This window comes from Wolffia australiana, chromosome 6 (genome assembly GCF_029677425.1).
Source record: "Wolffia australiana isolate 7733 chromosome 6, ASM2967742v1".
Taxonomy (NCBI): domain Eukaryota; kingdom Viridiplantae; phylum Streptophyta; class Magnoliopsida; order Alismatales; family Araceae; genus Wolffia; species Wolffia australiana.
Window position 1 is genome coordinate 9,305,360 of NC_135840.1, and position 12,141 is coordinate 9,317,500.

Here is a 12,141-nt window from a genome sequence, read left to right on the forward strand (position 1 = left end):
TCTATTTATTTCCTAGATATAAAACCCCAAAATCATAGGCGCTCAGCATGAAAAACACTATATAACTACACTCCTTCAGCTAGGCATTTCATAGGACACTTTATAATCACATTCTTTTCAAATGGTCTTTTCGGCATTTCTACTATAGATCGGCTTCTGAAAATTGGATAGAAATTACCTTATTTCTCTAATCTACACACGTTTTCATAATTAAAATTTCCAGCTTAGAATAAAATAAGTTGGGGAAATTGGCTTTATAAAAAAAATTATAAACTCTCTCTCCCTCTTAAACATTTCTACAAACACCTGGTGGTGTTCTTTCATTTTCCTCATTTGCTACTTTGTTTTCTTCATTTCTTGCCAATCGTCATTTCCCTAAACATCTCTTCATACTCTAATTAACCATCTTCTGATTTTTAATCCACATTTTCCTACCTGGAATTCAAATATTAATAATCATAAAATTTCTTATTAGTATTATTATCCTAGAATATCCTATCCCTGTCTTCTAATTCATTAATTAATTCTATTTCTAGCAACCAATCCCTGAGGAGACAAACTTACTCTCTGTTATTCATCTTTGAGTGAGATAACATATTCATAAATATTATTTGATAGAAGTGAATTGATAACAACGACATTAACATACCTATTTTTGCTCTATCAGGAACATGTCAAATTATCCAATGATTATAGGAATTACATTAATAAATCATAAACAAATATATAGATATGGTCTTAACTTTAAGTATCATAAATTGAATTTTAAAAATCAAATGATGTAATTAAAATGGTCACTTTGGATACAAAATATCAACTCTTGGGGGAAAGGCAATGGCCCCAAATGTGAAAGTCAAACATAAGTAGATATATAGTCCAATTATTTTAGTCTGTAAAGATTTGACGGATATGTGAAAAGGTTATTCACAAGGTGAGGGCAATGCTTAAGTCACATCTTCTCATTTTGGCTTATTTAAATCTCATTCAGGTTGAGGTAGTTGATGAATTCATAGTTTCAATACATTACAATGTGAATATATGTATCATATGCACCAAGAATTTATGTTTGTCATGTGCTTATCGATGAATTTTAAGTTACTTGAGGATAAGATCAAATTATTATTACTTGGAAATATATTTCATGAATCACATGCTGTGTAGATGAATAAGAATAATCATATGAAACTCAACTTCAATGGATAAAAATATGCTATCATTGAAATAAAATTATTTTGTTTTTAGCAAATCTATATGTGATGATGGTGGAAGTTGTGAGATTAATGCACATCATCTCATTCCTTGGGAAATATGTTGAATGAATGCAGGATATACGAACGTATAATCTCATAATGACATGTATTTGGGCACCACTAGGGATACTTAATGCCACTTGTCCAGCTGGTGTTACATAAGCCTTTTTGTTTCTCAATGTGTTCAGAAAGAGGTGTTTTGAGTACTGATTTTTAAGAAAGATAAAGAAGAAGATAGGAACGGAAAATAATGCTCAGGGAGCAGGAAAATATAGGTGGACATAGAATGCTATAATACCAGTAAGAAGAGATAGATAGAGGATTTTGTGTCCTGATAACCAAAAAGTTGAGATAAGTCTAACCGAAATTAGGGGACCCAGTTTAGTATTTCCCATTTGTTATTCTCCTAAACAAGAGGAAGTAGAAATGTCTATGTAGAATGTCAGTGATTTGTATTTTTTATCATATTTTTTGTTACAGTTAAATTTAAAATTTTTTTAGATGCCATAGGTTTCATCTTGATCCATAGTCCAAAATCACACATTATTTTAATCCCAATCTGGAATCTATTCATTTTGAGTCTTTCTGTGCCTTCTTTTTATAATTTATTTATCATCTTTGTATTTGGTTTATTATTCATACTGGAAATTTATGCCATTTCATGGACCATGAATCAAAGTGGAAGATCCTGAATTTTTCATATTTATTTTTTACGATGAATCTGATTTCAAATTTCAAGTGATTAGTAGGAGGAAACACAAGTTGAAACATAATGGGTTGCTAAAGGGACATACCAAGAGTATATAAACATTTATATTGGAATAGAAAAAACTGCAAAAAAACCCAACCAAGATGAGGACCAGCATACTCACTGACCAGAAATAATTTTCTTGGTGAAACATTTTTATATTTACAACAAAAAATAGCTTGATATGAGCAGATGAAAATCTATAAATATTTATTATCTTCATTCTAATAAAAAAATGTGATTAGTGAAAAAATAGTTTAGGGATTTATGTCCTTAAATAATTTATTATAAGATATAAAAATGAAAACCCATTTTAAAGCACTTTTAAATCATGAACTATACCCAAGATTACCTGAGGTATTCATGGATGATATTTAGTTCCACCTTTTATAACAAAAATATTATCTCCATCTAGTATATTCATGTTTATGAAGATGAGTTAATATCTTGTCAAATTTTAGAAGAAAAAAGCAACACATTGTCATTTACTTATTTTAAAGTCCATATATCCATTTTATATAATTTAATGAGTTCATTTTATGAGAGAGATATCAAGGTTAGTGATCATTTCTTAATCATTTTATAATGAAGGGATAGTTAAGAATCAATTCTGCTTTCTAATTTAGGACTAGAGATTTAGTTATTCAATACTAATGCTTCAATATTTATTATAGTTTACTAAAACATTTCCAAAGTTTTATGCACTCAAATTCAGTTAGACGTTGCATTTATAATAAACAAATATCAAACAAAAGTGAAGAATGTTTGATTATGTACTTTTATTTTAATTTTTTATTTTCTAATATTTTTTGGTCCTTTATGAATGGGTACTTTATTCGTTTATTTCAAAAAATATGGGATACATAAATTGGGGAAATATTAAACTTAAACTACTGATTGATCAAAGTGTTGACACTGAACACCATTTAGTGCCGTGACATGTCCCATGATTTTTCTTGGAATTATTTGTAACCCTTTATTATCGGGTATATTTACTAAAACATAATAATTGATAGACACAAGCATATGGTCTTAGTCATCCACTGCCACGTCTGCATCACACATCACGTCAAGAATCTTCATGAAGATACCTAAATTTTATCTCTAGGATAAATTCCATAAAAAGAGAAGTGCCCTAAAATAATTATTTATTTTTTTCAGAGATTTTTGAAAAGGGTGGCAGCCTACATGATCAAACATGTTTTGAGCTGTTAATGGTCATTTTTAGTTAACTTTTGTGTAATTTTTACTCATGCTTATTTTTCTACAAAGTAAAAAAATTGTCGGCGATAAAGAAAAGAGCTGACGAAATGTAAAATAAAGATAGAGGGGGTATAATCTTTCTTTAACATGGAGAAAATTTTAATCCCTATAAAAATAAAAGCAATAAAGTAATCAGAATTTTTCAGCTGAGTAATTTAATAATCCGACTTCACTATTTATTTCGTTATATAACTTTCTTGGGTTCTGGATGTGAAATAAATATTCACTGAAGAATTACATTCGATATTCCGTGAAACAATTAAGGAGGAGAAATAAGGAAAATGTGGAAGATTGTTGATAACTTGCAAATGCTATCAATTGAATATAAAACTCAAACCTCATATAAGAGAAATTTTTATAAGATGAACTGTTTACGCCAATACTTGAAGAGGGCATCCAGACCTAGTACTGGAGATTTGAATGCCTTCACCATTTTCTCCTCAAAATTAGTCATTATCTTTCTGTATGAAGCATTGAAAGCAAAGTCCTTATTCCAAAGGCAAGGAAGCTAATGAAAAAAATAAGTAAAAAAAATGTTTGTGCAGTGGAGAGGAAAGATTCACAATAGTGAAAATTTTGGTCAGTCATGTTGTGCTTATCCAGACATTTAGAAATTTCACGAGGAACTATCGCACACAAATATGTTTTAGGAGAGGGAAATCTACTTTTATCTAGATGAATATCTTTTTAAGTAAAATTAAAATATGTGTCTAAATCTCTTCTGGTTTTACTTCAGAATCTATATGGCATTAGGGAGTCTAGTAATGCAGGTTTCAAAAAGCATAAATTGAATATCCAGACCCTCAAATTATTCTCTACCTGGTTGTAGAAAGAGTTGAATACTATTTATGTAAACTTGGGATTTGTTTAGAATGTTGCAAAAACTGGTCATTGCATACACTTTAGTTTCAGATATAAATTCTCTATGTTTGAATATAAGATTATAGACAATTTGAAATTGGTTAATGGACTAAATTTTTGAAAAAAAAATAGTCTATCACTAAAGAAAAAAATTAATTATAAAATAAAATTGTTTATATATACTTTATAAAATAAAGTATATATAAACAATATAACACCAGGCTTGGAGAAACAGCGGTAGTGGGCTGCGTGGCCAGAGGATCGATCATTCATCGCTCAGCCCGATCGGTCCTCCTCGTCTGCACCCGCTTTTTGGCGATCGAGAACGACGCCGAAGAAGAGGAAAAGAGGGGGGAAGGAAGTCGGCGGCGAAGTATTTGCGACAGAAATCGATCTCTTCATACCATAGTTTGCGGCAGAAGCGAACCCGGCAAGCAATTTGAAGTATTTTCGGGCCAGAGGGCGATGGCCGATTTTCCCTGAGGTGGGTTTTGGTCGGCCATGGCAGCGCTCGCAAAGCTCACCATCCTGGTCGGAGCAGGTTCAAGAACTTCCCCTTTGCTCTTCCATTCCGCTTCTCTGACCGCCTTCATTTATATTATAATGCAGAGCTGCCTGCGTTGAAATATCCCACCCTTAATTTTCAATCGTTGGTTTTTTGTCTTCCTTCATGATTTTTTATGATTCCAATAGTGCCGGTTGTTCGGCGTCAAATTAGCGTTCAGATTTTTCGTTCAAAAAAAAATTAAAATAGCGTTCGGAATGCTAAGATCGGTATTTTCTTAGGTAGTGTTCGTCAGTTAGTTTTTAGGAACTCAGTCAGTTTCCCTTTTTATGTACATAAGATGGCCTTTAAAATCAGAAAAAGCAACTTCTAATAATTACAACTGGATAAAAAACTGTCTTCTCAATGTTCAGAATGAATTCAATGGATAAAGCTGCTTAATCAACTTTACTTTATTTTTTAGTACTAATTCTGCGGAGAAGACACCATTGATTCTAGATGACGGAAAACCCTTAATTTTGGGAAACAGGTGTGGCAGGGACTCTGCTTGCAAGGGAAGAAAGTCTTTTTAGCGTAAAAGACTTATTTTCTGGGGCTTTTAAGGTATATTTTTTAACTTTCAACTTGAAATTTTCTGTTGAACAATCAAAAGCAAGTTTCTCTCTCCCCATTTCCAGCTTGAATTTTTGCATTCTTCCACTACTGTTCCTGTGGTTTTGTATAATTTAGACTTTGGCCTATGTCATCAGGCAGATTGGAATGATTTTTATCTCCGTTAGTAGGGTTCATCCTCACTGCAGAGAAAAAAGCAAAGACGATGACTCATCATCGTCCTCTCATCACTTTCTCCACTTTTACTCTTTTAGAAGGCAAGGATGATGATGAGTACGATGATGAGTAGTCATGGCCCTTGTCATTCTTCTGTGGCTAGGATGATGGTGATGACTTTGTGCTCATCATTATGGCCGCAGATGAGGATGATGACGGCTCATCATCATTCCTGGTAGATGAGGAACTTGTCATCGGCGGCAAAGCTAAAATGTTACTTCGTCCCTGGAGCAGTGTTTTCTTATTTTTCGCTGTTGATCTCAGATTTTCAGCAAACACCTTCAACAGGATAAGTCTGGCTCTTCATCAGATAAGAAGCCTCAGAATGAGTTTCTTTTAGCTCAGGTTTGTTGCTTTACCCTGTAATATCTTTTCACCTAGATCTTTTTGGCTCTACGATCTTAACTTTATCCTTGAATTTCTAATGTTTGAGCATTTGCTCATGCCACTATGAGAGCTTCCATAATATGACAAACCCTATTTCATGTACTATAGAGTTTTTTGTTCAGAAAATTAGTTTCAATAATAATTTTTCATGATATCTGTTTCTGTTTTGTGAAAAAAATGATATCTGTTTCAGGTTTTTTTAAAAATAGTCATGGCTCTTGCTTTCCGAGTGAAATTTTTATTCTTAATATGATTTTTAGCATAATTTTTCGATAAATGTGACAGTCATTTTGCTTATACCTTAGGTCAACAACCTGCGAAAACAATTGCAGAGCTTGCAATCCACAGGATCTGTAACGATTGTCACTGGAACTGGTTCAGGTGAATATCGATTCATTTGCAAATTTGTACGCTAATTTTTTCTTACCTATTGTAATACATATATTTTACGATACGAGTACTCTTTGTAAAAACTAATAAGTTGCTCAAGAATATTGCCGTCTGTTTACTCAACCTTCAGCTGATAACGATGAAGAGTAATGGAAATTTCAGATTTTGTTAACAATCTGATGATATCTTCGACCATATATGCTTTGAATGTGGTGGCCAAAAAAGAGGCAGAGAGTCCATGGGCCGTTTGGCTGACCCAGGCCGGACGGTGATCCAGGCCAATACTGTGGGCCCTGGCGAGCTTTTTGCCTTCTTTCTGATAAGTCTCCCAAAGGGTGTTAAGTGTTTTGTCATTGGAGTGAAATGTCAAGAGACAATTATCATGAGTGTTTTGCCATTGAGGATGCCAATTCCGTCTCCATTTCAGTTAGGTTCACATCAACAACTGCTTTGCTTCTCCCTGCAAATTCCATGATTAACTCAGGTATCATGTTTACAATAAAACAGAATGGTACGATCTCCAACCCCTCCCTGTCAGAGGCATTTTTTTGTCTTCTGCGTTTAAGATTTCCTTTATATAGTAGTAGTAAATCGTCAAATATGGCAAATGAAGGAGGAAGAGGAAGGAAACAGGCAACACATTCTATCGTGCTTCTTATCTTCTATTTTCCAATTCCTTCACTCTCTTTCTCCCTAAAAAATCCCTTCCTTGCTAGAGATCTACATCAAGGCCTCTATGACCGGATCAGAAAAAAGAGGGATTCTAGTTGTAAGATATTTAATGAAACTGTCGCTGGAATTGAGATCTCATTCAAAGAGAAGGATAGCAAATATCTGGAGTTTCATTTTTTATCCAATACGGATGATCCGCTTGGCAAGGACCCTGATTGGGAATTGTTTGATCACCTTTCTCTGACGAAGAAGCGAAACATAATCAACTTGAATTCGGGACAGCTTCTAAGCCATGATCTCTTTAATGTGTTTAGAATTCATACAATGTAAACAAATACGCCCCAAGGCATATCTTTTTAATCTGAATTGAACTCCAATATTTTATGATGAATGAAGTTTCAATTCTTCTTCAAATCTCAAACATCCAAACAATAATCTCAAAAGGATGACCTAGGGTGATAAAAACGCAAGGGACAAAACGAGGATGGAGGAGGGGCCCACGGTAAGATCTTCATGAAGCTCCAGAGGAAGGCCGCCTACTTGCAGGAAAGATCATCGCTTACGTCAGAAAGAGGAGGCAAGAGAACTCACAATCAGTCTAGGCTGCCTTCTCAGTGCATCAACAATGCTTTAAACGGGGGGAGGGTCCTTACTGGGACAGAGTTTCCCCTAAACCCAGTCTGGTATCATAGCAATACTCCTCCCCTACTTAGACCAGCATGTAGTCAGGCTGGAAGTTGGGAAACTGTTGGCAGAGTAGAGAGGCAAGTTCCTTTGAGGCTTCATAATCAGGGAGACTGTTCCAGTGCGCGAGGATTTCCAAGCCAAGCACGGATGGTCGGAAAGGAGTGATCTGTGCTTGGGTGTTGCTCCACTCGTCCTCAAACAGAAACATTTATAATGACTACAGCTTGTCGTTGGGCCTGATCAGCTTTCCTGAGCTGGGCAACTGGGAATTGTGATGAATGCCTACCTCCGGTGGTAGTTGGAAACTATATGCGACCTGGCCCATGTGCAGGGTGTTTGGGTACTGTCCAGTATATTTTGGACCATGCTTTTGATATGGGTTGCTTATCAGCTACTTCATATGGGAGGGATATAGTTGAGATAAACCATTTCCTTACATGAAACAACACCTTGTGGCGTCCCTTGTCAGCCTTGAGTTCCATAACCAACTGAGCTTGGGTTAACTGTGTGATACACCTCTCTCCCTCTAAATCGATCGATGAGAGAAAAGAACAATAATAATGCCAAGTAGAAGACTCCGGAGGGGACACCGCTAGTAACAGAATTCAAGAAATGGCCGAGTTTGATAGTATCAAGAGCAAGAAGGGAAAAAGGAAGAAGAATTTGAACTTGGGGAGTCGGATGCAACAACCCCTCCCTCTGGATCAGGAAGCTCCCCCTCTTCAGGCCTCAGCAGCACAACTGAAATCAAGAATGATTCTCTTGCTCCCCTTTTGGTTTTATTTATAGCCAATCCCCGTTGACCAGCTAGCTGTAGGTTGACCAGCGGTGCTTGGTTCTTTGGTAGATCCGTGGTAGGAACGTAACACTGTGCCTTTAATATGTCCAGCGCCTGGTCATGTTGTGTGAGCAATTTGTTGAGATTGTTGAGGGGCAATTCCAGAAGCCATAATGAGCCAATGGTCGGGGAGTCTTTTAATCCTTATCTTTAACAGATGCCATGATGAGGCCATCACTTTGGGCTTGGAGCTCTTCTATTTTCTGCTTCTTGATTTGTGTGATTGTGGCTTTTGAGACATGGTGTATGTTATTTGAAATGATCTCATAATAATCTCTTCTGCGGGTTTCCTATCACACACTCGTTGACATCTAGAGATTCGACTTTCACGTTTGGATTTTTTCTTCAACTTTTTGTAGATGGTAATTAGAGCTGATTTTTCAGGTCAGCAGGTCAAATCTAGCTTCCTGCCCTGCTCTTTCCTTCCACTCATACTTTTTGGGGCAGGTCAGAGCGACATGCCTGATCTATTTTGAGAGTCTTTTTAATGATGTCTTCGTAAAAGAGATGCATCATCATGCTCTAAACAACAGCTTCAATCAGCCTGAAAATCTTGGCATTGTGATATTCCAATGACAGATGACGGGACAGAACTTCGTCTGCCAACGTGATTCTCAAACATAAATAAAAACATTTCTTTATATTTCATTTCAGGACCAAGTGCTGCCAGTTGGACAGCCATTATTGTTGTTGGAGCTTTTGGATACGGGTATATATGGTGGAAGGTGAGGCTTACATCTTGGATTTACTTTGGAAATTTTCTCCCTGTTCTTCGATTTTTATGAAACGTTCTTCGCGGTTTTCTCTTCAAGGATAGCATTTTCATATGACCACGAAATATTATTATCTCTAGAGGCTCACCATAAGAAGACGTGACCGTGAAATTTGTCTTCTTTCTTGATATTTTTCCTGCTTCGTATTAAATCTGGGCTCTTTACAGATAAAATTTCACACTGCTTAAATATTGGGTGCCTCATTGATAATGGTGGCCAATATTGGATCCGTGAGTTGGTTTATTGAAGATTTATCGAAGATTCATGCCGCTCCAACCCCCTAAACTTTCTTCTAGGGGAACTCTGGACTAGTGTTGGCGGGCAATGAATAATTTGTTTTCTTCATCGTCATAGTCATCCATGTTTGGCTTGATCTATCAATGATTACAATGACGACTCTTGGAAGCTGATGATAATGACAATGAATCGTTCCAGTCATCGTCATCCAGTCTCCAAGAGTTGTCATCATCATCGTTGATGCCGAACCTTACCATTGACTCCAAGATGCTCTCTTTTTAGTGTTTTTACCCGAAATTCCTTATTGTTCAAAAAAAAAATTTACCCGAAATTCCTTACCAGGGATGGAGACTCTCAGAGATGATGTTTGTCACCCGCCGCAGTCTATCTGATGCTTGCAGCACCGTTGCCAAGCAACTTGACACAATATCATCGTCCATATCAGTAATTTTATTCTCTCCTTTACTTCTTAATTCATTTTACTCTGTTTGATGTTTAAAGGGGTTCAAGTGCAATGGAAAATGTTATTTATGTTTTTTCCAGTCTACGAAGCGGCATCTTTCTTCGAGGATCGATCGTGTTGACTGCAGTTTGAATGATTGTATTGAGATTTCTTCTGCCACCATGAATGAGGTTCTTGGCTTCAGCTCCTCTGAAGAAAACAGAGCGATCAGAACTTCCCAAGATTTTATAGCGAACAGCAAATAATTTCTTCTACACTCGTTTAATCTCAGGTCTCTGAGCTGCACGGTGAATTGAACCAAATTCACGTGAACGTAGAAAATGTGCACATCAAAGTCCGGACCTTGGTGAGACCTTCAGACCTAAACCTAATTAAGGTTTCGTCATCTGGCAGTTTTAGAATCTCACTTTTTTTGGTCTCTTCTTGATTGCTTTTGCAGGAATCCAAACTTGGTCGGATAGAAGGGAGTCAAGTAGGCGCTCTTCCCTGTTTTCTTCATATCTTCATCTGCAGATGATCAGGGATTATTCTCTTTGCTGTTGTTTAATTCTGAGAGTTTTTTCAATGTAGGATATGACCACACGTGGCATACGACATCTATGCGAGTTTGTGATGAACTTAGAGAGGGGAAGAAGCTTGGAGCGAATCAGGGTAAGACATTATGTCTCTGATTTTCTGGAGGTTAAAATTTGAGGAGTTTTACGTTGTGGGTCTCATCTGAAAATCTATTGCTTTTGAATTTTTCATCTATGCCAGACCTCTCAATCTCCTGTACTTTCTCTGGAGGGCCCCCAACCCCTGCAACTGCCTTCGGTACTAATCTCTCTCTATCTATATATGTATGTATCTATACATCTACCTATTTATCTACCCTTCTATTTATCTGTCAAGGGAAGAGAACCCTAGGTTGAGAACCAGATGGTGGAGAAGTTGAGACAAGAAGATAGAAATCGAGTGTAAAAAAATAGACGCATACTTCCTCCGTTTAGGGCACACAATGTTTGTATACATAATAATAGGCCTAAACACAAGTGGCCCAGGACGAAGTCCTAATGGCTAGTTTCTTTAACACTGTCCATTTATTCTCTGTCACTTTATATCTCTATCTAACTTTCTATCTATTTATCCCGCTATTGATATTTTTGAAAGGATTATCTCATTGTCATTTTACCTGTATATTTAACTTTCTATCTACATATATATCTCTATCAGTTTATTTTATCTATCTATCTATCTATCTATTTACCTCACTGTTATTTCTTTATCTGCCTTCCTTTCTATCTATTTATCTCTATTTATCAATTTAGCTTTTTATCTATCTATCCATTGATCTCACTGTTATTTTATCTCTGCCTACCTTTCCATCCATTTATCTCACTGTTGTTTTATATCTCTGCCTACCTTTCTATCTATTTTACTCGCTATCGAACTTTCTATCTATCTACCTCACTATCATTTTGTATCTGTATCTAGCTTTCAATCTATTTACCTCTCTAAGTTTCTATCTATTTAGCTCTCTATTTATTTATCTCACTGTCATTTTATATTTTTAACTTTCTTTTTATTCATCTTTCTATCTAGCTTGCGAGCTATCTAATTATTTCTTCGTGCGTAAATTTAGCTATCTAGCTATCTACTTATCTACCTATCTATGTTTAATAATATTTTCCAATGAAATTCAGACTGGCTCTCCATCAACGGCAACCTCTGCCCCTGAATCAACGCCATTGTCTTCTCCTCTCCCAGTTGAAACCCCCAAGGTGTGCCTCATCCTCTCTCTCTCTCTCTACCCAATTGCTGACCCGCCTCATTTCTCTTTCTCTCTCCTCTCTCTCTCTACCCAATTCCTGACCCGCCTCATTTCTCTCTCTCTCTCTACCCAATTGCTGACCCACCTCATTTCTCTACCCAATTGCTGACCTGCCTTATTTGTCTCTCTCTCTCTACACAGTTGCTGACCCGTCTCATTTCTCTTTCTCTCTCCTCTCTCTCTCTCTCTTTCTCTCTTTACCCAATTGCTGACCCACCTCACATCTCTCTCCTCTCTCTCTCTTTCTCTCTTTACCCAATTGCTGACCCGCCTCATCTCTCTCTCTCTCTCCCTCCTCTCTTTACCCAATTACTGACCCGCCACAGTTCTCTTTCTTTCTTTTCTCTCTCTATCTTCCTCTCTCTGTCCCCAATTGCTGATCCCTGTCATTTCTCTCTATCCTACTGCTGACCTGCCTCATTTCTCTTT

The 12,141-nt window shown here is 36.5% G+C and overlaps 1 protein-coding gene across 2 annotated transcripts in view; it reads left to right on the plus strand.

Annotated features, from left to right (window-relative positions):
* The first annotated feature begins 4,356 nt into the window (after nucleotides 1–4,356).
* Nucleotides 4,357–12,141, plus strand: part of LOC144704151 (uncharacterized) — a 9,187-nt gene continuing 1,402 nt past the window's right edge. Inside the window, exons 1-13 of one of the 2 annotated variants that reach the window (XM_078576430.1) lie at nucleotides 4,357–4,663; nucleotides 5,157–5,230; nucleotides 5,720–5,800; nucleotides 6,148–6,223; nucleotides 8,814–8,876; nucleotides 9,084–9,154; nucleotides 9,782–9,883; nucleotides 9,983–10,072; nucleotides 10,174–10,248; nucleotides 10,342–10,374; nucleotides 10,473–10,553; nucleotides 10,659–10,715; nucleotides 11,585–11,662. In XM_078576430.1, the coding sequence (XP_078432556.1) occupies nucleotides 4,624–4,663; nucleotides 5,157–5,230; nucleotides 5,720–5,800; nucleotides 6,148–6,223; nucleotides 8,814–8,876; nucleotides 9,084–9,154; nucleotides 9,782–9,883; nucleotides 9,983–10,072; nucleotides 10,174–10,248; nucleotides 10,342–10,374; nucleotides 10,473–10,553; nucleotides 10,659–10,715; nucleotides 11,585–11,662 (921 nt within the window). In that variant the 5' untranslated portion in view covers nucleotides 4,357–4,623. The remainder of the gene's footprint in view (nucleotides 4,664–5,156; nucleotides 5,231–5,719; nucleotides 5,801–6,147; nucleotides 6,224–8,813; nucleotides 8,877–9,083; nucleotides 9,155–9,781; nucleotides 9,884–9,982; nucleotides 10,073–10,173; nucleotides 10,249–10,341; nucleotides 10,375–10,472; nucleotides 10,554–10,658; nucleotides 10,716–11,584; nucleotides 11,663–12,141) is intronic. The other variant, XM_078576431.1, reaches the window with a different exon arrangement.